The 27,793-nt window shown below is 44.5% G+C and overlaps 2 protein-coding genes across 4 annotated transcripts in view; one reads left to right on the forward strand and one right to left on the reverse strand.

The window, feature by feature from the left end:
* Window positions 1-1,494: 1,494 nt before the first annotated feature.
* On the reverse strand, window positions 1,495-7,880 carry ANKRD49 (ankyrin repeat domain 49). Of its 3 annotated transcripts, none has more exons than XM_073662178.1 (3): window positions 7,638-7,880; window positions 5,659-5,955; window positions 1,495-2,399 (listed from the first exon to the last, which is right to left on the reverse strand). In XM_073662178.1, exons 2-3 carry the CDS (start codon window positions 5,953-5,955, stop codon window positions 1,956-1,958), a joined length of 741 nt encoding a protein of 246 aa, XP_073518279.1. In that variant the 5' UTR covers window positions 7,638-7,880; the 3' UTR covers window positions 1,495-1,955. The 3 variants fall into 3 exon arrangements, with proteins under 3 accessions (XP_073518279.1, XP_073518280.1, XP_073518278.1); XM_073662179.1 differs by lacking the exon at window positions 7,638-7,880 and adding an exon at window positions 7,450-7,630; XM_073662177.1 differs by lacking the exon at window positions 7,638-7,880 and having other exon boundaries at window positions 5,659-5,973.
* The window catches only part of MRE11 (MRE11 homolog, double strand break repair nuclease), a 242,404-nt gene continuing 222,373 nt past the window's right edge, over window positions 7,763-27,793 (forward strand). Inside the window, exons 1-3 of the mRNA XM_073662176.1 lie at window positions 7,763-7,917; window positions 11,814-11,900; window positions 17,277-17,409. Of these exons, the coding sequence (XP_073518277.1) occupies window positions 11,878-11,900; window positions 17,277-17,409 (156 nt within the window). The 5' untranslated portion in view covers window positions 7,763-7,917; window positions 11,814-11,877. The remainder of the gene's footprint in view (window positions 7,918-11,813; window positions 11,901-17,276; window positions 17,410-27,793) is intronic.

Consider the following 27,793-nt stretch of genomic DNA (forward strand, 5'->3'; position numbering starts at 1 on the left):
CCCGTGTGTCCGAGTGTGTCACACGTGTGGCAACCGTGTGCTGCATCAGGAGCACATGTACCGGTGCCCGGGAATTAGCGGTACAGTTCACACTGTTCCCAAGTGCCGGGTGCTTAACGCTGCCCTCATCATGGTTCCCTGCCGGCGCTGTGATCAGCACCAGCAGGAACACTAGTATTCTGCTCCCACAGTGTCCACCTTTGTAAAAATAAGAGTAAAATAAAAAATCCTTATACTCACCTGTTCTGAGTGTCCCCCGCTGTAATCCATGCAACCGATCAGCAGAGGAGCCGGGGAGAATGAGCCACTCCAGCAAGCGGCCCCGGAGCTGCGCTCAGTGAGCGACAGGACACCGCTCCTGAGCTCAGCAAAGGTCCGGGGCCGCTCGCTGCAGTGCTTCATTCTCCCCAGCTCCTCTGCTGATCGGTCACATGGATTACAGCGGGGGACACTCAGAACAGGTGCGTATAAGGATTTTTTATTTTATGGAACAATCAGACGAAAAGTATAATAGAAACACGTCACTTCTGCATTTATCACCCACCCCTGCTTTTGGCTTACACATATTGATGTAAAAAACTCAAATAGTCAACATGTGAATGTGACCTAAAGATCATTCTTCCCCATACAGGTTTTGAAGGTGGGCTAGTAAACAAGCACAGACTGACTGGCATATAGCTGAATATCCCTCATTAACCCGCTTCACGACAAGGCTGCCATTTTTCATTTTAGTGTTTTTTCGTTCCTGCCTTCTCTTCTTCAAAAAGCCATACCTTTCTTTCAGGATGAGATGAAGCTGTGAATGACACCATTCATTTTACCATATAATGTACTGAAAAACAAAAACACACATTCTAAAAAGCAGCATAAATGATGAAAGAAAAACAAAAAAAACACAACCATTTTTTCCTTTTACTTAATTTATTGTTTGGTAAAAATGACTTCGTAACATGTCTCTGTAGGTCACTACAATTATGGCGATACCAAACTTTTAAAAGTTTTATTTTTCTATAAATAAAAACCAAAACCCCACAACAAAACTCACCTCCCAGACCAATGCCAGGATTGGGTCTCTCTGCGGTTAGGTTATATTGTTATGTGACAAGACAGCTGCAGCCAATCATAGACCAATGATCGACTGCAGCTCTCACACTTTCATCTGCCGGAACTGTAAAGGTTGCAGTGGCCATGTGACTGGAGGGAATGGTGCAGAAGGTGAGGATACTTTTTTTTCCCCCTTTTTTAATATGGGCCTTTTTGGCCTTAACCGGGACAACCCCTTCAATTATTTTAGTCCCCCTAGAGGACCTGTACGTTACTGCAATACCAGGGTAGTGCAGTATATAGTAGAATTGACACCGCCCTAAGAAGCCAAAGCACAGGAGCATAAAGGCGACAGCACTAAGGTTCTCCAGCCACCAGGGCAAGCAATTGGCACCACGAGATCGGGTGAAAAGGATGGGCAATTGGCACCAGTACACACACACACACACACACACACACACACACACACACACACACACACACACACACACACACACACGAGAGAACTTTTTAAATGCTGCCATCAGTGCTCGACAGCTGCTCTAAACGGTTAAACAGCAGCAATCAGTGCCACCTCCATACACGTCCATTATATCAGCAGTTAAAGGTCCGTAAACGGCCTTAAAGAATATATACATTAAGTTATTACAAATTCTGCAAGATCTCCCAAATTATAGCTTTACCCTGTGTTAAAAGGAGTGTCAGGATCCAGGAGACATTACAGTTTATACATGGGATGTGCATCATAAAACTCTGACATTGCCGCATCCATGTAACTTCCGGCTGTACATGGCCACCTGAGATTCACTGGCGTCATCCTTCCAGCACTATAGGTACACGGCATGCAGAGCAGCGGACACGTACACATCTGCATCACATAAGCAAATCTGACGTTTATCACTGGCGATAAGTTAAGTCCAATAATCTGCAATCTCAAACAGGTAGTGGTAGACGTCGGTGCGCCGGGCGATCTCGTAAGCAGTCTCTCCGAGCTTGTTGGTCAGTTGGGGTTTGACGTAGCGATTCATGAGGAGAAGCTCCAGCAGCTGCCGGCTGTCTCGGTTGGCGGCGGCCAGGTGCAGCGGTGTTAGTGAGCCCTTAGTCTGGGCGTTGATGTCCGCCCCGTGCTGGAGCAGGAAGGAGGCGACGGCCGGGTTATTCCACTTGCAGGCGCTGTGCAGAGGCGTCCATCCGTCTAAGGTCACCGCGCAGAGGTTGGCATCCTTGGCGATCAGCTCCCGCACGATCGACAGGTGACCGTTGTACGAAGCCCTGTGCAGGGGGGTGTAATCATCCTCATCCGTTACATTCACCAGATCCGGGCTGACGGAAAGGATTCTCTGAATGGTGGCCAGCTGTACGGAGAAAATAACCAATAAGGGAATAAACTGGGAAAAAGAAAAAAGCACCGGCCCATCAACATGTCTCATAATAACGGAGAAAATTACTGATCGGCTGAGGACCACCGCTGGGACCCGCGCCGGACAGCAGGACATAAAAGGCCCCGTTCTGCCCATTGGTGCAAGTCCCAGTGGTTATAAGTCATCACCCACTCTGTAGCATATGGGGGTCATAGAGGGGCACATCTCAGTACCCTCTGTATGGCTCCCATTCTGGAGATCCCAAGGTGCCCATATATCACATAAACAGCCACTTATTCATTGACCACCATGTAATACTACATTTCACCTACAGTGGGCACTGCAGGAGAATTGATGCCTACAAGTCAGAAGCAACATTTTATATTTTTCCTTCACAGAGCCAAAACTTTTTTTTTTTTTTTTTTCCTTCCCGTCAACAAAGGAGTATGAAGGGAGGTAGAGAAGGCGTTGTAGTTCTAAATGACTGATTTAAATATGTTTATGCCCAAAAGTTACAGAAGTATTCTAAATTACGCCATTCATTTTACCATATAATGTACTGAGAAATAAAGGGGGAAACAAAAATCCAAATTGGGTGAAATAGTGAAACAAAACAAACATTTTTTTTTTCCATTTATTGTGAGTGAGGTGAAAAAAAAAATAAATAAAATTACCTGGCAACAAGATTCTCAGGTCAGTACGATTATGACAATAGTGGACTCTTAATATTTTTTTACTTTTTAGACAAATTTCAGACATTTTTTTTCAACACTTAAAACTAATTTTTGGTTTGTGTGAACATTTTCAAAGACCCGTGATTTTTTTTTTTATTTTTCTGTCAATGGAACCATTTGAGGGCTTGCTATTATATATACACACACACACACATTTATTTTAAATATATATATATTTTTTTCAATATATAATTTTTATGACTCCTCTACCCTACTCTTTCTTCCCCTTCTTTAATTTAAGCATAGTGGTCCCAGGCTATTTTTAAGATCCTCCAATATATACCAAGCTGTAGAAGTGAAGGGTTCCACCATTTTCTTTTTTTTTTTTCGTTTAGTGAGCAACAGTTCACAATAAACTGCTTCCATTTCGGAAGAAATTTGCCAGCTTGCATAAATATTTTTTTATATATTTAAAATATATAAGAATATACATACACATATATATATATATATATATATATATATATATATATATATATATATATATATATATATATATATATATATATATATATATATATATATATACATACATACATATATATATATACACACACACACAATAAAGACCAAACGTTTGGACACACCTTCTCATTTACAGATTTTTCTGTATTTTCATGACTATGAAAATTGTACATTCACACTGAAGGGATCAAAACTATGAATTAACACATGTGGAATTATATACTTAACAAAAAAGTGTGAAACAACTGAAAATATGTCTTATATTCTAGGTTCTTCAAAGTAGCCACCTTTTGCTTTGATGACTGCTTTGCACACTCTTGGCATTCTCTTGATGAGCTTCAAGAGGTAGTCACCGGATATGGTTTTCACTTCACAGGTGTGCCCTGTCAGGTTTAATAAGTGGGATTTCTTGCCTTATAAATGGGGTTCGGACCTTCAGTTGTGTTGTGCAGAAGTCTGGTGGATACACAGCTGATAGTCCTACGGAATAGACTGTTAGAATTTGTATTATGGCAAGAAAAAAGCAGCTAAGTAAAGAAAAACGAGTGGCCAACATTACTTTAAGAAATGAAGGTCAGTCAGTGCGAAAACTTTGAAAGTGTCCCCAAGTGCAGTTGCAAAAACCATCAAGCGCTACAAAGAAACTGGCTCACATGAGGACCGCCCCAGGAAAGGAAGACCAAGAGTCACCTCTGCTTCTGAGGAGAAGTTTATCCGAGTCACCAGCCTCAGAAATCGCAGGTTATCAGCAGCTCAGATTAGAGACCAGGTCAATGCCACACAGAGTTCTAGCAGCAGACACATCTCTACAACAACTGTTAAGAGGAGACTTTGTGCAGCAGGCCTTCATGGTAAAATAGCTGCTAGGAAACCACTGCTAAGGACAGGCAACAAGCAGAAGAGACTTGTTTGGGCTAAAGAACACAAGGAATGGACATTAGACCAGTGGAAATCTGTGCTTTGGTCTGATGAGTCCAAATTTGAGATCTTTAGTTCCAACCACCGTGTCTTTGTGCGACGCAGAAAAGGTGAACGGATGGACTCTACATGCCTGGTTCCCACCGTGAAGCATGGAGGAGGAGGTGTGATGGTGTGGGGGTTCTTTGCTGGTGACACTGTTGGGGATTTATTCAATATTGAAGGCATACTGAACCTGCATGGCTACCACAGCATTTTGCAGCGGCATGCTATTCCATCCGGTTTGCGTTTAGTTGGACTATCATTTATTTTTCAACAGGACAATGACCCCAAACACACCTCCAGGCTGTGTAAGGGCTATTTGACCAAGGAGAGTGATGGGGTGCTACGCCAGATGACCTGGCCCCCACAGTCACCAGACCTGAACCCAATCGAGATGGTTTGGGGTGAGCTGGACCGCAGAGTGAAGGCAAAAGGGCCAACAAGTGCTAAGCATCTCTGGGAACTCCTTCAAGATTGTTGGAAGACCATTTCCGGTGACTACCTCTTGAAGTATATAATTCCACATGTGTTAATTCATAGTTTTGATGCCTTCAGTGTGAATGTAAAATTTTCATAGTCATGAAAATACAGAAAAATCTTTAAATGAGAAGGTGTGTCCAAACTTTTGGTCTGTACTGTATATATTTCACACAATTTTTTTTTAAAGTTCCCTAAGGGGACTTGACCCTACAATTGTATGATCTATATACTGTAATACTACAGAATTTCAGTATATGGAGAAAATTATGAAGCTCAGCCACCGGAGGACCAAGATGGCGGCTTTTAGCGAGGTCCCACCTACCATGATAATTCTTCATCACCCGGTGATTGTGTTGTAAGGAGAAAGGGTGTGGGAAAGGGAGGGCTGTCAGTCGATGTGATCCGTGATGTGCCTTCCAAAAACTGTGAAATGTAAGTGGCGGTGTCCTATCCTGAGCCCACCCACAGATGCGGCCCTGATGGAGGATGTACCGTTATGGCGTAGGTCGGGGAGGGGGTTACGTAGTGGTAAAACAATGAGTGAATGAATCTTTGATCAGCTCCCGGGACGATACCCCCCAATCTCATCTTTCTTCTCCATTGTATGAACTTACTCTGTTATTTTCTGCAGCAAAAAGCATTAACTCCTTGGGGTTGTCCTGCAGAGCCTCCTCCTGGCTCTGGTACCAATCCTCGCTCTTCTCCTCCTCGTCATCTTCGGACTCCCCCGGCCATAGACTCTGGGTCCCGGTAGGAATCAGGTGTCGGTGGGTCTCCAGTAGATCCAGTTGATTAAAGTCATCTGGAAAGTAGTCAAGTTTTTCTTGCATTTCCATCTTGTCCTCTGTAGCGGCGTCTCCTGCGCAACTGTCCTGGGAGGAAGAGGCATCCTTCTCCCATAACGTCGTCATCTGGAAGACACAAGACATGAGGGCAGGTCTGGAGACATCATGGGGTAAGAGAAAGCAGAGACGGGCCGCAGCGCCACCTCCATAGACTGGGTGACACCAGTGGTCACAGGCACAGGAACCCATTCATTATTGGGTTTTATGACGGTTTTTCAAGGTGTTCACATTTTTTTTTATTTTATCATTTTGTGTGGAGTTTTAGGTTTCTAGATGTTTTCAGCGGATTCATCAATTGGGACTTTTTTTTAAATTTTTTTAAAGTCTTTATATTTTTGTACAGATATTCCCCAGTCCCTCCACCTCCCTGGAGAGATTTTACATGGGTCTGAAATTTTTGTGATATTTTAGGGGAACACATTAAAGCTGTAAAAAGGTCAAAGCCCAAATAAAAGAGCAGATTTGATTTTGCATAAAATTCAGGAAGCGGGTGTGCCATTTTGAGAAAAAGCCAAACAAAAAAAAAAAAACCTAAAAATGATGAATCGAATCTATAGTATTTCCCCAGTAGTCACAGCAGGTCCCAATCTCGGGCTCTCCAATACTCATAGCAGAGACCACCACAACAGACTGACATTCCACTATTGATCATAGAGCAGGACCACGATAGTCGAAAGGACGATCTGTGACATCTACAGCTCGGTGAATTTTGAGATATATTCCCCCTATGCAATGACAGGGGGGGGGGGGGGAACCCTGAAGTTTGGTCCTAAAATGCAGCCCAGACCCAGGCCGATCTCCATAGGAGAACCGCGATTTCACTATATACTGAAATATACTTTTTTACTGCAACACAATAGTAAGTGTTCAATCGATTGCAGGTTCAATTCAGAGACTGGGATTAAAAAAAAATTATAAGGCTATGTTCACACATTGTGTTTTTTTCAGCAGCAAAACCTGATCTCTTGCCAGGAAGGTTTGTTCAGGATTTTGCTGCGTTTCTTTTCACTGTCTGTTTATCTCTTTATGCATGTACATAAAGTTCAATAAAAAAAACAGACAAGTCTATTTCATCAGGTTTTGGCACAAAAACAAAAATAATAATAATTAATAATTTAAAAAAAACAGAGGTTTCAGAGAATGGGGTTCTTTTTTTTTTTTTTTTTTTTCTTTTTTTTTAATTTTTGAATAATTTTTAATCACTAAAATAATAAGAAGGAACGCCATTAAAACTACTCCTCACACCAAATAAGAATAATAAAAAAAATGGCAGAATTACATTTTTTTTTTTGGGTGATGGTCAATGAAAACTACAACTCATCCCGCAAAAAAACAAAAAACATTGGGCGACATGAAAGGAAGAAAAAAAAAAGAAGTTGTGACGCTTGAAAGAAGACAATTGTCTACATCCTCGAGGGGTTAATCGCTGTAAGTTATGGCAGCACCAATCAGACTTATTAGAGGGGCGCTCCATCCACTGCATGCAGTACTGGCTGTGGGGACCGGCTAGGACCCTCAGCCCCCTCTGTCTATGGGCAGATGCAGCAGATCTGCACTCACCTGTGACTGCTACAAGCCACATCTCCCAGTCTGCAGTCACAGCAGCGCCCCCTGCAGTGATCGGCAGCATCCTACCTTCTGCCACCTGTTGCCTCCACGTTACCCCCCCCACCAATAACATCTAATAAAGCTGCGTCTGCCAGAAGAGGTCAGCGACCACCAGCTTCCCCGCCACGACCCCTCCTCACCTTACACTGCGCAGTAACACTTTCCTTACAGCATGCTGATCATAAACTACACCTCCCAGCAGCCTTTGCGCTCCCTACGTCAGCCTCCTGCGCCCTCCAATAAGAGCCGCACGCTGTGATCGCTAGAGGCCGCGCTGAGCAGTAGTTTCTGCGTCTTCACTAAGAAACCATACTGCTGTAGTCCTGGGGGATACCGCGCACGGAATGCTGGGACTTGTAGTTATGGCGGCAGCTCCCAGCATGCACACGTGTTCCCGGGATTTTGCAGTGAGGGAGTGAGGTGGGTATTGCGGCAGAGCCGGGTGTAGTCTCTGTACGTGGTTACATGTAAGGACAGGCAGTGGGGCACAGAGCGTGCTTACTACTGTGGTATCATGTCACAGCATGTCCTGGGGTAATGCAGGCGCTGCAGGCGGTCACTGCTGCAGGTATGGGTGTGTAACCCAGTACTCCTGATTAGCTTTTATTGTACCAGTTACTGCTCAGAAAATCCCCCCATAACAGTGCGTCACCCGCAGATCCCCCCCCATAACAGAGCGTCACCCGCAGACCCCCCCCCATAACAGAGCGTCACCCGCAGACCCCCCCCATAACAGAGCGTCACCCGCAGACCCCCCCCCATAACAGAGCGTCACCCGCAGATCCCCCCCATAACAGCGTCACCCGCAGATCCCCCCCCATAACAGAGCGTCACCCGCAGATTCCCCCCATAACAGCGTCACCCGCAGATCCCCCCCATAACAGCGTCACCCGCAGATCCCCCCCCCCCATAACAGCTTCACCCGCGGATCCCCCCCCATAACAGCGTCACCCGCGGATCCCCCCCCATAACAGCGTCACCCGCGGATCCCCCCCCATAACAGCGTCACCCGCAGATCCCCCCCCATAACAGCGTCACCCGCAGATCCCCCCCCATAACAGCGTCACCCGCAGATCCCCCCCCATAACAGCGTCACCCGCAGATCCCCCCCCATAACAGCGTCACCCGCAGATCCCCCCCCCATAACAGAGCGTCACCCACAGACCCCCCCCATAACAGAGCGTCACCTGCAGATCCCCCCCCATAACAGCGTCACCCGCAGATCCCCCCCATAACAGCGTCACCCGCAGATTCCCCCCCCCCATAACAGCTTCACCCGCGGATCCCCCCCATAACAGCATCACCCGTGGATCGCCCCCCATAACAGCGTCACACGCGGATCCCCCCCCCATAACAGCGTCACCCGCAGATCCCCCCCATAACAGCGTCACCCGCAGATTCCCCCCCCCATAACAGCTTCACCCGCGGATCCCCCCCATAACAGCATCACCCGCGGATCCCCCCCCATAACAGTGTCACCCGCGGATCCCCCCCCCATAACAGCGTCACCCGCAGATCCCCCCCCCCTAACAGCGTCACCCGCAGATCCCCCCCCCTAACAGCGTCACCCGCGGATCCCCCCCATAACAGCGTCACCCGTGGATCCCCCCCCCATAACAGCATCACCCGCAGACCCCCCCCATAACAGCGTCACCCCCAGATTCCCCCCCCATAACAGAGCGTGACCCGCAGATCCCCCCCATAACAGAGCATCACCCGCAGACCCCCCCCCATAACAGCGTCACCCGCAGATCCCCCCCATAACAGCGTCACCCCCAGATTCCCCCCCATAACAGCGTCACCCACAGATCCCCCCCATAACAGAGCGTCACCCGCAGATCCCCCCCCCATAACAGCATCACCCGCAGATCCCCCCCCATAACAGAGCGTCGCCTGCAGATCCCCCCCCATAACAGAGCATCACCCGCAGATCCCCCCCATAGCGTCACCCGCAGATCCCCCCCATAACAGCGTCACCCACAGATCCCCCCCCATAACAGAGCGTCACCTGCAGATCCCCACCCCATAACAGAGCATCACCCGCAGATCCCCCCCCATAACAGAGCTTCACCTGCAGATCCCCCCCATAACAGCGTCACCCGCAGATCCCCCATAACTGCTCACAAATTATGATAGGTGATGTATAGGATTAAATCAGAATTCACAGAAAAAAATATACCATAAAATTTAGTTTTTCTTACATGTGCATTAAAAGAGGAATAAAGAAGCGAATTGTTTATAAGCATCTGATAAGGGGGCGATCTGGTGATTTGGGAGCACCCTCTAATAAGAAGATGCGTTTAGACATCCTGCAGGATGACTCTGCCTATGTGACCTGACGACAAAACCCAAGACCTTTGGGGGAGAACTTGAGGAGATACTGGTAGAGGCACCTGATGACGGTCTTATTTCCAAAAATGAGATGGAATAGATGAATCCTGAACTCCCTGTGACATCTGTGTTTTACTCTCTTCCAAAAATACACAAGGGACACAAGTCCCTAAAGGGTCGTCCCATTGTGTCTGGTATTAATTCTCTAACACAAAATTGTAGCGTGTGGATTGATGAAGTTCTCAGACAAATGACCTATTACGGTACATTGTAACAGCCACCATCTCCTAAGCCTAAAAAAAGGAATCCCAAAAGGGCCGTCCATGGACACTACCTATTTTCAACAATCCTGTCAATTGAGGGATAGGTTCTTGCAAAGGGGCTACCCACTTAGTACACTAAACTCTGCCTTCGAGGATGCTGTGCATCACCCGCAGATCCCCCATAACAGTGCATCACCTGCAGATCCCCCATAACAGTGCATCACCTGCAGATCCCCCATAACAGTGCATCACCCGCAGATCCACCATAACAGTGCATCACCCACAGATCCCCATAACAGTGCATCACCCACAGATCCCCCATAACAGTGCATCACCCACAGATCCCCCATAACAGTGCATCACCCACAGATCCCCCATAACAGTGCATCACCCACAGATCCCCCATAACAGAGCATCACCCACAGATCCCCCATAACAGTGCATCACCCGCAGATCCACCATAACAGTGCATCACCCACAGATCCCCATAACAGTGCATCACCCACAGATCCCCCATAACAGTGCATCACCCGCAGATCCCCCATAACAGTTCATCACCCGCAGATCCCCCATAACAGTGCATCACCCGCAGATCCCCCATAACAGTGCATCACCCGCAGATCCCCCATAACAGTGCATCACCCGCAGATCCCCCATAACAGTGCATCACCCGCAGATCCCCCATAACCGTGCATCACCCGCAGATCCCCCATAACCGTGCATCACCCGCAGATCCCCCATAACCGTGCATCACCCACAGATCCCCCATAACAGTGCATCACCCACAGGTCCCCCATAACAGTGCATCACCCACAGATCCACCATAACAGTGCATCACCCACAGATCCACCATAACAGTGCATCACCCACAGATCCCCCATAACAGTGCATCACCCACAGATCCCCCATAACAGAGCATCACCCACAGATCCCCCATAACCGTGCATCACCCACAGATCCCCCATAACAGTGCATCACCCACAGGTCCCCCATAACAGTGCATCACCCACAGATCCACCATAACAGTGCATCACCCACAGATCCACCATAACAGTGCATCACCCACAGATCCCCCATAACAGTGCATCACCCACAGATCCCCCATAACAGAGCGTCACCCGCAGATCCACCATAACAGTGCATCACCCACAGATCCCCATAACAGTGCATCACCCACAGATCCCCCATAACAGAGCGTCACCCGCAGATCCACCATAACAGTGCATCACCCACAGATCCCCCATAACAGTGCATCACCCACAGATCCCCCATAACAGTGCATCACCCGCAGATCCCCATAACAGTGCATCATCCACAGATCCCCATAACAGTGCATCACCCGCAGATCCCCCATAACAGAGCGTCACCCGCAGATCCCAACCCATAACAGAGCGTCACCCGCAGATCCCTCATAACAGAGCGTCATTTAATATGAAAATGCAGAATTGCCTGGTGTCGCCCAATGAATCATCCGGTCACCGAGGGAGTGATCGGCGACTGCTGCTCAGACAGTGGTGCCATCTGCTGCCCGGCTCTGTGATAGCGGGCTCGCTCTTATTTTACTTGCTTTCTCTGAGGTCGGCAGCGGGCACTTTACATCAGTGTAGAGCTGTAATTCTTTCTCCTTCTTCACCACATACTGTTTATGAGGCACAAGATGACATTTATGCTGGGGAAGACAATAACACTGAACCATGATGAATCTTTCTATTTCTCCTGCAGGCTGTGGGCAATTTCCATATTACGTCTGAGAATTGTAATATCCAGAATAAATTAACGTATAGACATGAGCTCCTCTGGTAACAGTGTGTAAGTAATCTTATTTTGTTTTTTTTATACATAATACATTGTCATCTATTAAATTGTTCCCTATGTACAAGAATATGTATAAACACTAAAACACTGCTCCTATGTGCAAGAATATAACTACTATAATACTGCCCCCTATGTACAAGAATATAACTACTATAATACTGCCCCTATGTACAAGAATATAACTACTATAATACTGCCCCTATGTACAAGAATATAACTACTATAATACTGCCCCCTATGTACAAGAATATAACTACTATAATACTGCTCCTATGTACAAGAATATAACTACTATAATACTGCCCCTATGTACAAGAATATAACTACTATAATACTGCTCCTATGTACAAGAATATCACTACTATAATACTGCCCCCTATGTACAAGAATATAACTACTATAATACTGCCCCTATGTACAAGAATATCACTACTATAATACTGCCCCCTATGTACAAGAATATAACTACTATAATACTGCTCCTATGTACAAGAATATAACTACTATAATACTGCCCCCTATGTACAAGAATATAACTACTATAATACTGCTCCTATGTACAAGAATATAACTACTATAATACTGCCCCTATGTACAAGAATATAACTACTATAATACTGCTCCTATGTACAAGAATATCACTACTATAATACTGCCCCCTATGTACAAGAATATAACTACTATAATACTGCCCCTATGTACAAGAATATAACTACTATAATACTGCTCCTATGTACAAGAATATCACTACTATAATACTGCCCCCTATGTACAAGAATATAACTACTATAATACTGCTCCTATGTACAAGAATATAACTACTATAATACTGCTCCTATGTACAAGATTATAACTACTATAATACTGCCTCCTATGTACAAGAATATAACTACTATAATGCTGCCCCCTATATACAAGAATATAACTACTATAATACTGTCCCTATGTACAAGAATATAACTACTATAATACTGCTCCTATGTGCAAGAATATAACTACTATAATACTGCCCCCTATGTACAAGAATATAACTACTATAATACTGCTCCTATGTACAAGAATATAACTACTATAATACTGCCCCTATGTACAAGAATACAACTACTATAATACTGCTCCTATGTACAAGAATATAACTACTATAATACTGTCCCTATGTACAAGAATATAACTACTATAATACTGCCCCCTATGTACAAGAATATAACTACTATAATACTGCCCTCTATGTACAAGAATATAACTACTATAATACTGCTCCTATGTGCAATAATATAATTACTATAATACTGCCCCCTAAGTACAAGATTATAACTACTATAATACTGCCCCCTATGTACAAGAATATAACTACTATAATACTGCTGCTATGTGCAAGAATATAACTACTATAATACTGCCCCCTAAGTAATAGATTATAACTACTATAATACTGCTCCTATGTGCAAGAATATAACTACTATAATACTGCCCTCTATGTACAAGATTATAACTACTATAATACTGTCCCCTATGTACAAGAATATAGCTACTATAATACTGCTCCTATGTACAAGACTATAACTACTATAATACTGTCCCCTATGTACAAGAATATAACTACTATAATACTGCTCCTATGTACAAGACTATAACTACTATAATACTGCCCCCTATGTACAAGAATATAACTACTATAATACTGCCCCCTATGTACAAGAATATAACTACTATAATACTGCTCCTATGTACAAGAATATAACTACTATAATACTGCCCCCTATGTACAAGAATATAACTACTATAATACTGTCCCCTATGTACAAGAATATAACTACTATAATACCGCTCCTATGTACAAGAATATAAATACTATAATACTGCCCTCTATGTACAAGAATATAACTACTATAATACTGTCCCCTATGTGCAAGAATATAGCTACTATAATACTGCTCCTATATACAGAATATAACTACTATAATACTGCCCCCTATGTACAAAAATATAACTACTATAATACTGCTCCTATGTACAAGAATATAACTACTATAATACTGATCCTATGTACAAGAATATAACTACTATAATACTGCTCCTATGTACAAGACTATAACTACTATAATACTGACCCCTATATACAAGAACATAACTACTATAATACTGCCCTCTATGTACAAGAATATAACTACTATAATACTGACCCCTATATACAAGAATATAACTACTATAATACTGCTCCTATGTACAAGAATATAACTACTATAATGCTGCCCTCTATGTACAAGAATATAACTACTATAATACTGCCTTCTATGTACAAGAATATAACCACTATAATACTGCTCCTATATACAAGAATATAACTACTATAATACTGTCCCCTATGCCCTATGTACAAGAATATAACTGCTATAATACTGCCCCCATGTACAAGAATATAACTACTATAATACTGCCGTCTATGTACAGTCATGGCCAAAAGTTTTGAGAATGACACCAAAATTATATTTTCACATGATCTGCTGGCCTCTGGTTTTTATTAGTGTTGGTCTGATGTTTATATCACGTACAGAAATATAATTGCAATCATATTATGAGTACCAATAGGTTATATTGACAGTTAGAATGAGTTAATGCAGCAAGTCAATATTTGCAGTGTTGCCCCTTCTTCTTCAAGACCTCTGTAATTCTCCCTGGCATGCTCTCAATCAACTTTTGGACCAAATCCTGACTGATAGCAGTCCATTCTTGCATAATCAATGCTTGCATTTTGCCAGAATTTGTTGGTTTTTGTTTGTCCACCCGTCTCTTGATGATTGACCACAAGTTCTCAATGGGATTAAGATCTGGGGAGTTTCCAGGCCATGGACCCAAAATCTCTATGTTTTGTTCCATGAGCCATTTAGTTATCACCTTTGCTTTATGGCAAGGTGCTCCATCATGCTGGAAAAGGCATTGTTGGGCGCCAAACTGCTCTTGGACGGTTGGGAGAAGTTGCTCTTGGAGGACATTCTGGTACCATTCTTTATTCATGGCTGTGTTTTTAGGCAAGACTGTGAGTGAGCCGATTCCCTTGGCTGAGAAGCAACCCCACACATGAATGGTTTCAGGATGCTTTACAGTTGGCATGAGACAAGACTGGTGGTAGCGCTCACCTCTTCTTCTCCGAATAAGCTGTTTTCCAGATGTCCCAAACAATCGAAAAGGGGATTCATCAGAGAAAATGACTTTGCCCCAGTCCTCAGCAGTCCACTCCCTGTACCTTTTGCAGAATATCAGTCGGTCCCTGATGTTTTTTCTGGAGAGAAGTGGCTTCTTTGCTGCCCTCCTTGAAACCAGCCCTTGCTCAAAGAGTCTCCGCCTCACAGTGCGTGCAGAAGCACTCACACCAGCCTGCTGCCATTCCTGAGCAAGCTCTGCACTGCTGGTAGTCCGATCCCGCAGCTGAAACAGTTTTAAGATACGGTCCTGGCGCTTGCTGGTCTTTCTTGGGCGCCCTGGAGCCTTTTTGACAACAATGGAAGCTCTCTCCTTGAAGTTCTTGATGATGCGATAGATTGTTGACTGAGGTGCAATCTTTGTAGCTGCGATACTCTTCCCTGTTAGGCCATTTTTGTACAGTGCAATGATGGCTGCACGTGTTTCTTTAGAGATAACCATGGTTAACTGAAGAGAAACAATGATACCAAGAACCAGCCTCCTTTTAAAGTGTCCAGTGATGTCATTCTTACTTAATCATGACTGATTGATCGCCAGCCCTGTCCTCATCAACACCCACACCTGTGTTAATGGATCAATCACTAAAACAATATTAGCTGCTCCTTTTAAGGCAGGACTGCAATGATGTTGAAATGTGTTTTGGGGGTTAAAGTTCATTTTCTGGGCAAATATTGACTTTGCAAGTACAGTAATTGCTGTTAAGCTGATCACTCTTTGACATTCAGGAGTAGATGCAAATTGCCATTACAAAAAATGAAGCAGTAAACTTTGAAAAAATTACTATTTGTCTCATTCTCAATACTTTTGGCCATGACTGTACAAGAATATAATTATAATACTGCTCCTATGTACAAGAATATAACTACTATAATACTGCTCCTATGTACAAGAATATAACTACTATAATACTGCTCCTATGTACAGGAATATAACTGCTATAATACTGCCCCCATGTACAAGAACATAATTACTACAATATAGCCTCCTGCGCACCAATTGCCTAATTTCAAAGGCTTCCACAGGTCTGTGTTAGGTACATTTTAAACCAGAAATAATGTATTCATTTTTTTGTCATTTTTTTTTTCACAGTCTACAAAGCATGAAAAATTAATAATGTTTCCCATATAACACTGTTTGCCAGCAGAGGGCGCATAGAGAACCCTGGCACGCTATTAGTAATTGCTCTATATTTGGTCTGTTCCTTGTTCTCTGCTAGTGACATTATAACTTTCCCCTTCTGTGACATTAGACCTATGTATTGCAGTTCTGAGTTTTTAGCTTCAAGAAATTATTATTGTTATTATTTTTTTATTTAGTGCTATTTTTAGGGGTGGAGAGAGGAGTAAATAAAAATGTCTGCTTAATTTTTGTTTTTTTTTGTATTTTGCACAAATAAAGTATAAAAATCATTTTTTTAGGTTGGGGATTATCATTATTAGTATTTTATTTAAATATACTGTATTATTACTATGAAACACAGTAAATTAATGCTTTAGATTATTACGGTTGGACAGGTAGCCAATAATAAGTGTAGTATTTTAGTTTTTATATAATGTTTATGCACATTTAAAATTATTTTTTACTATATTTTTTATTTTTACATTTTTGTTAGTACCACCCCCAAAAGGTTATATAAGATCTATGGGGGACTTTATGCCATTTTTCACTGTGATTGGGTCATCCGTAGTAGTCCCATTTAAAGGGGAAGCAGCCCCTCTGAAGTCACTTGCAGAGCTGTTCTGGGTTGGTGATGACCAGGTAGCTCTTCTCCATAGAGACACCTGGCAATCATATGATCGAAAGTGTCGGCATTTTTTTGTAGAATTTTGATGTGCCAGCCAATAAAAATCTATGGTATGTATGCAAATCAAACTGTAAGTGCACTGGGGGTGGGTTAGTGGAAGCCACACCCCCAATGCACTTCCAGCTTGATTTACATAGGTCTCCTTCTATAGATTTCTCATGACTGGCACATCAGAACTCTGCAAAAAAGCTAAAATTTAAATTGGGGGGCGAGTGCCTACACCGCCATACCACTACCGCCATATGTAAAAATGTGTCGACAGGTTCCCTATACGGCTGTAATATACATGGAAGGACTTTGTTATATATGACCGCGCTGGTGACAATTACACCGTCTCTCATTGTTCTCGCCTCTTTCTTACTCAGCGATGACGAGGACACGTTTAAAATCCTTGTGGCGACGGACATTCACCTAGGCTTCTTGGAAAAAGACGCCGTGAGAGGGAACGACAGTTTTGTGACTTTCGATGAGATCCTGCGGTTTGCTCAGGATAATGAAGTAAGTGTTGGATAATTCTCGCTAATAGCTTCTCTTATAAATGGGACCACCGCGGAGGGAGAAGTGGGTCTCTCCTGTCACTGCTGTCAGCCATTCTTGCTTTAGATGCAGGGGAGGAAAGAGAAGAAGTGGGTCTGATGTTCCAAGAACACAAGTGGCTGCGCCTTCTCAGGTCATTATCTATATAATGGTGTGTGATGTCGCCCGGACTGACGAGCGGCGCGGAGTACTGACGAGCGGCGCTGTATTTGTATCCCCGGTGTGTAGTGGGTTGGTATTTGTATCCCCGGTGTGTAGTGGGTTGGTAGTTGTATCCCCGGTGTGTAGAGTGCGTTGGTATTTGTATCCCCGGTGTGTAATGGGTTGGTATTTGTATCCCTGGATTGTAATGGATGATAATATAGCTATTACTATCCCTGGTGACTAGAGGGTAGTGTTGAGCATTCCGATACTGAAATATCGGGTATCGGCCGATATTCACTGTATCGGAATTCCGATACTTAATTCCGATACTTTTATAATATCGAATACCGGAATCGGAAGTTCCCATAATGCCTGCGCTCTGCAGTGTCTCTGAAGGATGACAAGCTGGATGGCAGCGCTCAGCTGCGATCCAGCTTGTCATCAGAATGCCATCCCAGCGTGGGAGAATTCTCCTGATTGTTTAAAAGCCGGCGCGCGGTAAAAAGCCGCCGGCTTTTAAACAATCACGCAGCCCCATACTGCTTCCCCGCAGCCTCCCACCCCGATCCTCCGCTCCCCTCGCCACCTCCCATCCCGATCGTAAATTAGGACCGGGCGGGGAGCGCAGCACCAAGGAGCGAAGGACCCGGGCGGGGAAGCCGGCAGTGAAAAGACTTCACCGCCGGCTTTCCCGTTCTGTGCTGCGCTTTCCCGCCGGTTATTTCAAATGAACAGCTGAGGTATCAGGTGATGCCGATCAGCTGTTCATTTGAAGTAGCCGCGGTGCCCTCAGAGGGTTCATGTGAGTTCATGCTTGACTGCATGAACTCACATGAACTTTCCCACGGCCGCACAGGTCAGCCTCACCTCCCAGACCCGTCATGATTAGTGTGTGCGGGGTGTGTGTGTGTGCGGGGTGTGTGTGTGCGGGTGTGTGTGTGCGGGTGTGTGTGCGGGTGTGTGTGCGGGCAGACATAGGCCGATGTGACACTACTACTCCCATCGGCCTATGTCTGTCCCCCGTCCACTCCTGCCAGCAGGATCAGCTCGATGGGAGCAGTAGTTCCCATCAGCCTGATCCTGCTATTTAAATTGCCCTACTGTGTCCCCAATAAATGTTAAATACATGTCATTGGTGGCCAGTGGTTACCTAAAAGAAATTAGTTCATACATTACCTGTCCCCGCCGATCGCCACCTAAAATAAAGTAAAAAATAAAAAACTACACCTATACTCACCAAGACACCTAATTCCCCGAAGCCATCGATCTCCTGTAATAAAATATAAAATAATAAACCACAACCTTATCCTTACCCCTCCGTAGTAGTCCACGAGTGTCCCACGAAGATCTCCAGTTCAGAGCAGCCACATAGAATGTGACCGCTCTGAACCGCTGCCGCCGCTAGAATGACGGGGCCGTAAGGGTTCACCGGAGTTCAGGCAGCGCTGCTCCGGTTAGCTCCTTTACGGCACTGCTGTATCGTGAGAAATTCCCACGGTACAGCACTGCCGTAAAGGAGGTCTCCGGAGCTGCGCTGCCTGAATGCACTCCGGTGACCTCAGTCAGTGGCTCCCGCTGCCGGGAGCGGACGTGTTCCCGGCAGCGTGAGCTTACAGCAGCCATGCACAGCTGTCACCATCTCCAGATGTGACAGCTGTGCATGGGAGATCAGCGCAGGAACGTGGACAGGTAACTATTTTTTTTTTAGTAAACTAAGAATTAAATAAAATGGTGTTTTATTTCAAATAAATTATTTTTTTCTGGGTGTAGTGTGTTTTTTCTTTTTAACACTTTGTAGGTTAGTAATGGGGGTGTCATATAGACGGCCATCATTACTAACCTGGGCTTCATGGCAGCTGGCGCTGACATGAACCCCACCACTATTACCCCCTGCCACCGCACCAGGGCAGCGTGGAAGAGCGAGGCTAAGTGCCAGAATTGGCGCATCCTATGGATGCGCCATTTCTGGGGCGGCTGACGGCTGGTGTTTCTAGCCTGGGAGGGGGCCAATATTCATGGCACCCTTCCTGAGCTATTAATATCAGCCCCCAGCTGTCTGCCTAGCCTTTGCTAGCTATTAAAATAGAGGGGACCCCACGTCATTTTTTTTTGGGGGGTCCCCCATTTTAATAGCTAGTAAAGGCTAGGTATTCAGCTGGGGGCTGATATTAGTAGCCTGGGAAGCTCCGTGGGTTTTACCCCCTTCCCAGGCTTCAAACATCTGCCCCAGCCGTCTGCTTAACCTCCGCTAGAGACTAAAATTATGGGGGATCCCACGCCATTTTTTTTTTAAATAAATCCTTTATTTTAACACTAAATGACATTTGAGGACTTAATAAAGATGCAGTCCCTAAATTATTATTTATTTTTTAATAAATTTTTCCCAAAACTTTTGACGTGGGCTTCGCCATATTTTTGTATGCCAGCCAGGTACAGCATCCAGCTTCTATGAACGCGCCATTTTCCGGGGCGGCCGCGGACTGCAATTTTCAGCGGGGGGGGGGAGGGCAGAAAGCTTGGGCCTCCCTGCGCTGCAGATTCCATCCCCCAGCTGCCTAGTTGTACCTGGCTGGACACAAAAATAGGGAGAAGCTCCACGTTTTTTTTTTTTTAATTATTTCATGAAATTCATGGAATAATTAAGAAAAAAAGGGCTTCCCTATATTGTTGTGTCCGGCTAGGTACAAATAGGCAGCTGGTGGTTGGGGGCAGCCCGTTCCTGCCTGCTGTACCTGGCTGGACACAAATATAGTGTGAAGCCCCACGTCAATTTTTTTTTAATTATTTCAGGAAATTCATGAAATAATTAAAAAAAAATTATGTGGGGCTTCGCCCTATAATTGTGTCCAGCCAGGTACAGCAGGCAGGAACGGGCTGCCCCCAACCACCAGCTGCCTATTTGTACCTAGCCGGACACAACAATATAGGGAAGCCCTTTTTTTCTTAATTATTCCATGAATTTCATGAAATAATTAAAAAAAAAAATGTGTGGCGCTTCGCCCTATTTTTGTGTCCAGCCAGGTACAACTAGGCAGCTGGGGGCTGGAATCTGCAGCGCAGGGAGACCCAAGCTTTCTGGGTCCCACCCGCTGCAAATTGCAGTCCGCAGCCGCCCCGGAAAATGGCGCGTTCATAGAAGCGCCATCTTCTGGCGCTGTACCCAACTCATCCAGGGCCCTGGTGCGGTGGCTCACTGGGTAATAAAGGGGTTAAGGCCAGCTTGGCATTATCCGCTGGCCCTAAGCCCGAAATTCATGGGGTCACGCCAATATTAGACATGACCGCCATGAATTTCTAGTAAAGTATTTAAAAAAAACACAAACACCCAGAAAAAAGTCCTTTAATTGAAATAAAGACACAATTCTTTATTGTTCTAAATTAAACCATACTTACCGCCACACCCATTCCAGCTGAAGCCAACGATCTCCTGCAATAAAAGTAAAATAATAAAGCAACCTCATCCTTACCTTTCCATGGTTCCCAGGACAGCTTCAGCTCTGCTACATCGAGATGACAGGCTGGACCGCAGCAGAACGCTGCCATCCAGCCTGTCATCCCGCGGACACTGAGAAGCGCAGGCATGCTTGCGCTCCTCAGTGTCTTTCTGTGACGTCATCCAGATGAGCCGAGGTCATGTCCAATGAACTCAGCTCACCTCATGCACGTCACTGACAGCGTGGGAAAATTCTCCTGCACTCAGCGCTTCAGCGTGAGAATTCTCCCACGCTGTCAGTGACGTGCATGAGGTGCGCCGAGTTCATGGGACATGACCTCACCTCATGCACGTCACTGACAGCGTGGGAAAATTCTCACGCTGAAGCGCTGAGTGCAGGAGAATTCTCCCACGCTGTCAGTGACGTACATGAGGTGAGCCGAGTTCATTGTCGGCTCATCTGGATGCCGTCACAGCCAGACACTGAGGAGTGGAAGTATGCCTGCGCTTCTCAGTGTCTGCGGGATGACAGGCTGGATGGCAGCGTTCTGCTGCGGTCCAGCCTGTCATCTCGATGTAGCAGAGCTGGAGCCGTCGTGGGAGCCATGGAAAGGTAAGGATGAGGTTGCTTTATTATTTTTCTTTTATTGCAGGAGATCGTTGGCTTCAGCTGGAATGGGCGTGATGGTAAGTATGGTTTAATTTAGAACAATAAAGAATTGTGTGTTTATTTCAATTAAAGGACTTTTTTCTGGGTGTTTGTGTTTTTTTTAAATACTTTACTAGAAATTCATGGTGGTCATGTCTAATATTGGCGTGACCCCATGAATTTCGGGCTTAGGGCCAGCTGATAATGCCAAGCTGGCCTTAACCCCTTTATTACCCAGTGAGCCACCGCATCAGGGCCCTGGATGAGTTGGGTACAGCGCCAGAAGATGGCGCTTCTATGAACGCGCCATTTTCCGGGGCGGCTGCGGACTGCAATTTGCAGCGGGTGGGGCCCAGAAAGCTTGGGCCTCCCTGCGCTGCAGATTCCAGCCCCCAGCTGCCTAGTTGTACCTGGCTGGACACAAAAATAGGGCGAAGCTCCACGTTTTTTTTTTTTTAAATTCATGAAATTCATGGAATAATTCAGAAAAAAAGGGCTTCCCTATATTGTTGTGTCCGGCTAGGTACAAATAGGCAGCTGGTGGTTGGGGGCAGCCCGTTCCTGCCTGCTGTACCTGACTGGACACAAATATAGGGCGAAGCCCCACATCAATTTTTTTAAATTATTTCATGAATTTCCTGAAATGATTTAAAAAAAATTGACGTGGGGCTTCGCACTATATTTGTGTCCAGCCAGGTACAGCAGGCAGGAACGGGCTGCCCCCAACCACCAGCTGCCTATTTGTACCTGGTTGGACACAACAATATAGGGAAGCCCTTTTTTTCTTAATTATTTCATGAATTTCATGAAATAATTAAAAAAAAAAAATACGTGAAGCTTCTCCCTATTTTTGTGTCCAGCCAGGTACAACTAGGCAGCTGGGGGATGGAATCTGCAGCGCAGGGAGGCCCAAGCTTTCTGCCCCCCCCCCTCCCCCCGCTGAAAATTGCAGTGCGCAGCCACCCCGGAAAATGGCGCGTTCATAGAAGCTGGATGCTGTACCTGGCTGGCATACAAAAATATGGCGAAGCCCACGTCAAAAGTTTTGGGAAAAATTAATTAAAAAATAAATAATAATTTAGGGACTGCATCTTTATTAACTCCTCAAATGTCATTTAGTGTTAAAATAAAGGACTTATTTTAAAAAAAATTGACGTGGGGCTTCGCCCTATATTTGTGTCCAGCCAGGTACAGCAGGCAGGAACAGGCTGCCCCCAACCACCAGCTGCCTATTTGTACCTGGCCGGACACAACAATATAGGGAAGCCCTTTTTTAAAAAAATTATTTCATGAAATAATTAAAAAAAAATTGACGTGGGGCTTCGCACTATATTTGTGTCCAGCCAGGTACAGCAGGCAGGAATGGGCTGCCCCCAACCACCAGCTGCCTATTTGTACCTGGTTGGACACAACAATATAGGGAAGCCCTTTTTTTCTTAATTATTCCATGAATTTCATGAAATAATTTTAAAAAAAAATGCGTGGGGCTTCGCCCTATTTTTGTGCCCAGCCAGATACAACTAGGCAGCTGGGGGCTGGAATCCGCAGCGCAGGGAGACCCAAGCTTTCTGGGCCACCCCCGCTGCAAATTGCAGTCCGCAGCCGCCCCAGAAAATGGCGCGTTCATAGAAGCGCCATCTTCTGGCGCTGTACCCAACTCATCCAGGGCCCTGGTGCGGTGGCTCACTGGGTAATAAAGGGGTTAAGGCCAGCTTGGCATTATCAGCTGGCCCTAAGCCCAAAATTCATGGGGTCACGCCAATATTAGACATGACCACCATGAATTTCTAGTAAAGTATTTAAAAAAACACAACACCCAGAAAAAAGTCCTTTAATTGAAATAAACACACAATTCTTTATTGTTCTAAATTAAACCATACTTACCACCACGCCCATTCCAGCTGAAGCCAACGATCTCCTGCAATAAAAGTAAAATAATAAAGCAACCTCATCCTTACCTTTCCATGGCTCCCACGACAGCTTCAGCTCTGCTACATCGAGATGACAGGCTGGACCGCAGCAGAACGCTGCCATCCATCCTGTCATCCCGCAGACACTGAGAAGCGCAGGCATACTTCCACTCCTCAGTGTCTGGCTGTGACGGCATCCAGATGAGCCGAGGTCATGTCCAATGAACTCCGCTCACTTCATGTACGTCACTGACAGCGTGGGAAAATTCTCCTGCACTCAGCACTTCAGCGTGAGAATTTTCCCACGCTGTCAGTGACGTGCATGAGGTGAGCTGAGTTCATTGGACATGACCTCACCTCATGTATGTCACTGACAGCGTGGGAGAATTCTCACGCTGAAGCGCTGAGTGCAGGAGAATTTTCCCACGCTGTCAGTGACGTGCATGAGGTGAGCTGAGTTCATTGGACATGAACTCGGCTCATCTGGATGACGTCACAGAGAGACACTGAGGAGCGCAAGCATGCCTGCGCTTCTCAGTGTCTGCGGGATGACAGGCTGGATGGCAGGTTTCTGCTGCGGTCCAGCCTGTCATCTCGATGTAGCAGAGCTGGAGCTGTCCTGGGAACCATCGAAAGGTAAGGATGAGGTTGCTTTATTATTTTTCTTTTATTGCAGGAGATCGTTGGCTTCAGCTGGAATGGGCGTGATGGTAAGTATGGTTTAATTTAGAACAATAAAGAATTGTGTCTTTATTTCAATTAAAGGACTTTACTCTGGGTGTTTGTGTTTTCTTTTAACTTTGACTATGGGGTTAGTAATGGGGGTGTCTTATAGACGCCTCTCCATTACTAACCTGGGCTTGATGTCAGCTGGCATTATAAGCTGACATCAACCCCAACCCTATTACCCCCTGCCACCGCACCAGGGCAGCGTGGAAGAGCGAGGCTAAGTGCCAGAATTGGCGCATCCTATGGATGCGCCATTTCTGGGGCGGCTGACGGCTGGTGTTTCTAGCCTGGGAGGGGGCCAATATTCATGGCACCCTTCCTGGGCTATTAATATCAGCCCCCAGCTGTCTGCCTAGCCTGTGCTAGCTATTAAATTAGGGGGGACCCCACGTCATTTTTTTGGGGGGGTCCCCCATTTTAATAGCTAGTAAAGGCTAGGTATTCAGCTGGGGGCTGATATTAGTAGCCTGGGAAGCTCCGTGGGTATTACCCCCTTCCCAGGCTTCAAACATTTGCCCCAGCTGTCTGCTTAACCTCCGCTAGAGCCTAAAATTAAGGGGAACCCCACGCCAATTTTTTTTTAAATAAATCCTTTATTTTAACACTAAATGACAAGTACAGTAATCAACACTGTCACTGTACTTCATATATATGTGACTGACATGTTTCTATCTATCTAATCTATGTGTGATTCTCTATTCCTTCTATTCTAAATTGTCGGGTACAGATGCTGAATTGCCGGCCGGCTTTCTTAAAGAGACGGTGCATGAAAACACTATTATTTTTTTAAATAAATCCTTTACACTAAATGACAAGTTCTGTAAGCAACACTGTCACTGTACTTCTTATATATGTGACTGACATGTTTCTATCTATCTAATCTATGTGTGAAGCTCTATTCTGTCTGTTATAAATTGTCAGGTACCGCTGCTGAATTGCCGGCCGGCTTTTTTAAAGAGACGGTGCACGAAAACACTAATATTTTTTTTAATAAATCCTTTACACTAAATGACAAGTACAGTAAGCAACACTGTCACTGTACTTCATATATATGTGACTGACATGTTTCTATCTATCTAATCTATGTGTGAAGCTCTATTCTTTCTGTTGTAAATTGTCGGGTACCGGTGAATGCCGCTGATGAATTGCCGGCTTTTCATGTCATTCTACATTATTCTTAGTTGTTTTACTTCATGTAGAATTAACCTACAAGGAAAGAAAGGGTTTATTTTCATTCCGATATTTGTGTCCCATTGACTTGCATTGGTTTCCGGTATCGGAATCGGCGATATCCGATACTTTTTGGGTATCGGCCCGATCCAATCCGATACGATATTTCCTGATATCGGAAGGTATCGCTCAACACTACTAGAGGGTAAATGATTATATCCTTGGTTTCCATTAAACTAATATTAATCAAATATCGGATTAGTATTGTTAATCTAGGGCTGTAAGAATATACATTGTGTCTAGTTGGTAAATATTCTAGGTGGTGTCCTAGCCTTTAGCCCCTGTGCTTTTGTACTTCAGCCTGCATAGCCACACAGGCGCATGTTTTTTGCAGGACAACTTGTAGTTTGGATTTCATCATTGGGTCCTTGGGTTCTGTTTCGATGGTCTGTATAATTACAGCAAGACCAAACTTGTATGTTTCTAGTTTACCTAAGACATTGGCAGTTCATTGAGTTTGTAGGACACTATTTATTTTCACACTATGGTCTGCCATTGAGTTGCTCAGGGATTATTAAATTTCACACCTCCATGGTCCACAGGTATTGTTCAATTTCACACCTAGGTGAGCCAATGTTTCCATTGTACACATCACTAATTTTATCAAACTGTTCTAATCCAAGCTGCCATCTCAGGTGGCCAAGACAAAATGGTAAAATCACAAAAATAAATGAGTTTCACATACCGCTGTACTTTTTTTTTTCTTTTCACTAAAAACGCAGCAAAACCTGATAGCAATGTTCACACTAGACGTTTTTTCACCACCCATTACTTTCTATGGGTGAAAAACGCAGAAAAAACGCTGAAAGTGACATGTTCTATTGTGCAAAAAAACATGCAAAGCACAAAGAACTGATGACACAAAAAGCAATGTGTGCATGAGATTTCTGAAATCTCATAGACTTTGCTAGTACTGTAAAACGCAGCTGAAAATTTGCATAAAAAACGCATTAAAAAAAAACGCTGAAAAAACGCCTAGTGTGAACATAGCCTTACTGCGCTTGCCAGTGCCTGACTGGGACTAAAATTCATCCCTGGCACTTGAAAGGAGACAGGCCCATGCTGCCCTCTCCTACTCTCAGTTCCCCACATGGGGGTCTCTATTACAAATATTACCATGCCTGACGTTGGAAGAAGTTAAGATTTACTGCTAGACCAATTTTACCGCTATAATACTACCACACTATTACTTCATAATAGCACCATATAGTGACAGAATATTGCCATCAGACTGATCTTTAAAGGGACCCTGAGTACATTTTCAGCAAGCCGTGCAGCTTGTTGAACCCTATCGGTGTGTAATATACACACCATTAGAATTTTGCTCCACTTGCCAGTTACAGCAGCCGTTATGCCATTTGCATACTTACGGTCAGTTGACGGCTAGAGTCTGTTGCTTCGCTCTGTGTTCACTTCTACTCGGCGCGTGATGCATACAAATCACATGCAGCGATCACTGGAACTGGTAATCGTAATGGTATGTATATTGCACACCGTTAAGAATCGGCAATCTGTATGGCTTGCCGAAAATTTATTTTAGGGGAGGACAATCTGTTTAACAAAAATGACTATACAAAGACCACTATTGGCATCAATACTTTAATGTACTAGACAAATAATACCGCCAGACCATAACCAAATATCTCCAACATATACAGTAGGGATAATAAAGGAGGTGCAAAGGGGGAGAATTATGATAAGGAGACACAATGAGCATCTTAATATATATTGCCCCCCATTTTGCCTCCTTATTTTAAATCTCCCCTAGATGCAGCCTTATCCTGCCTGTGTAAGTGGTGGAGCAGGGATCCGATGGCTGTCAGCTCAGCTACAATTCTTAACCGTATCCGCTTCCTGAGGATGCAGATACTGTTGGAAGTGTTGCTGACTGTTGCAAACCATCCTGCCCTGGTATTTATTATATGGGTTAAAAAAATAATGAACAATAATTATATATACAGTACAGACCAAAAGTTTGGACACACCTTCTCATTTAAAGATTTTTCTGTATTTTCATAACTTTGAAAATTGTACATTCACACTGAAGGCATCAAAACTATGAATTAACACATGTGGAATTATATACTTAACAAAAAAGTGTGAAACAACTGAAAAGATGTCTTATATTCTAGGTTCTTCAAAGTACCCACCTTTTTCTTTGATGATTGCTTTGCACACTCTTGATGCGCTTCAAGAGGTAGTCACCGGAAATGGTCTTCCAACAATCTTGAAGGAGTTCCCAGAGATGCT

Source organism: Phyllobates terribilis, unplaced genomic scaffold (genome assembly GCF_046119375.1).
Source record: "Phyllobates terribilis strain yellow unplaced genomic scaffold, ASM4611937v1 Scaffold_2__4_contigs__length_985480577, whole genome shotgun sequence".
In the NCBI taxonomy this organism is placed as follows: domain Eukaryota; kingdom Metazoa; phylum Chordata; class Amphibia; order Anura; family Dendrobatidae; genus Phyllobates; species Phyllobates terribilis.

Coding starts and splice junctions, on each gene's coding strand:
- ANKRD49 (XM_073662177.1), bottom strand. CDS start 5,973: ATGTCTTGTGTCTTCCAGATGACGACGTTATGGGAGAAGGATGCCTCT. Junction 2,400..5,658: donor TTGCTGCAGAAAATAACAGA/GTAAGTTCATAC, acceptor TTCTCCGTACAG/CTGGCCACCATTCAGAGAAT.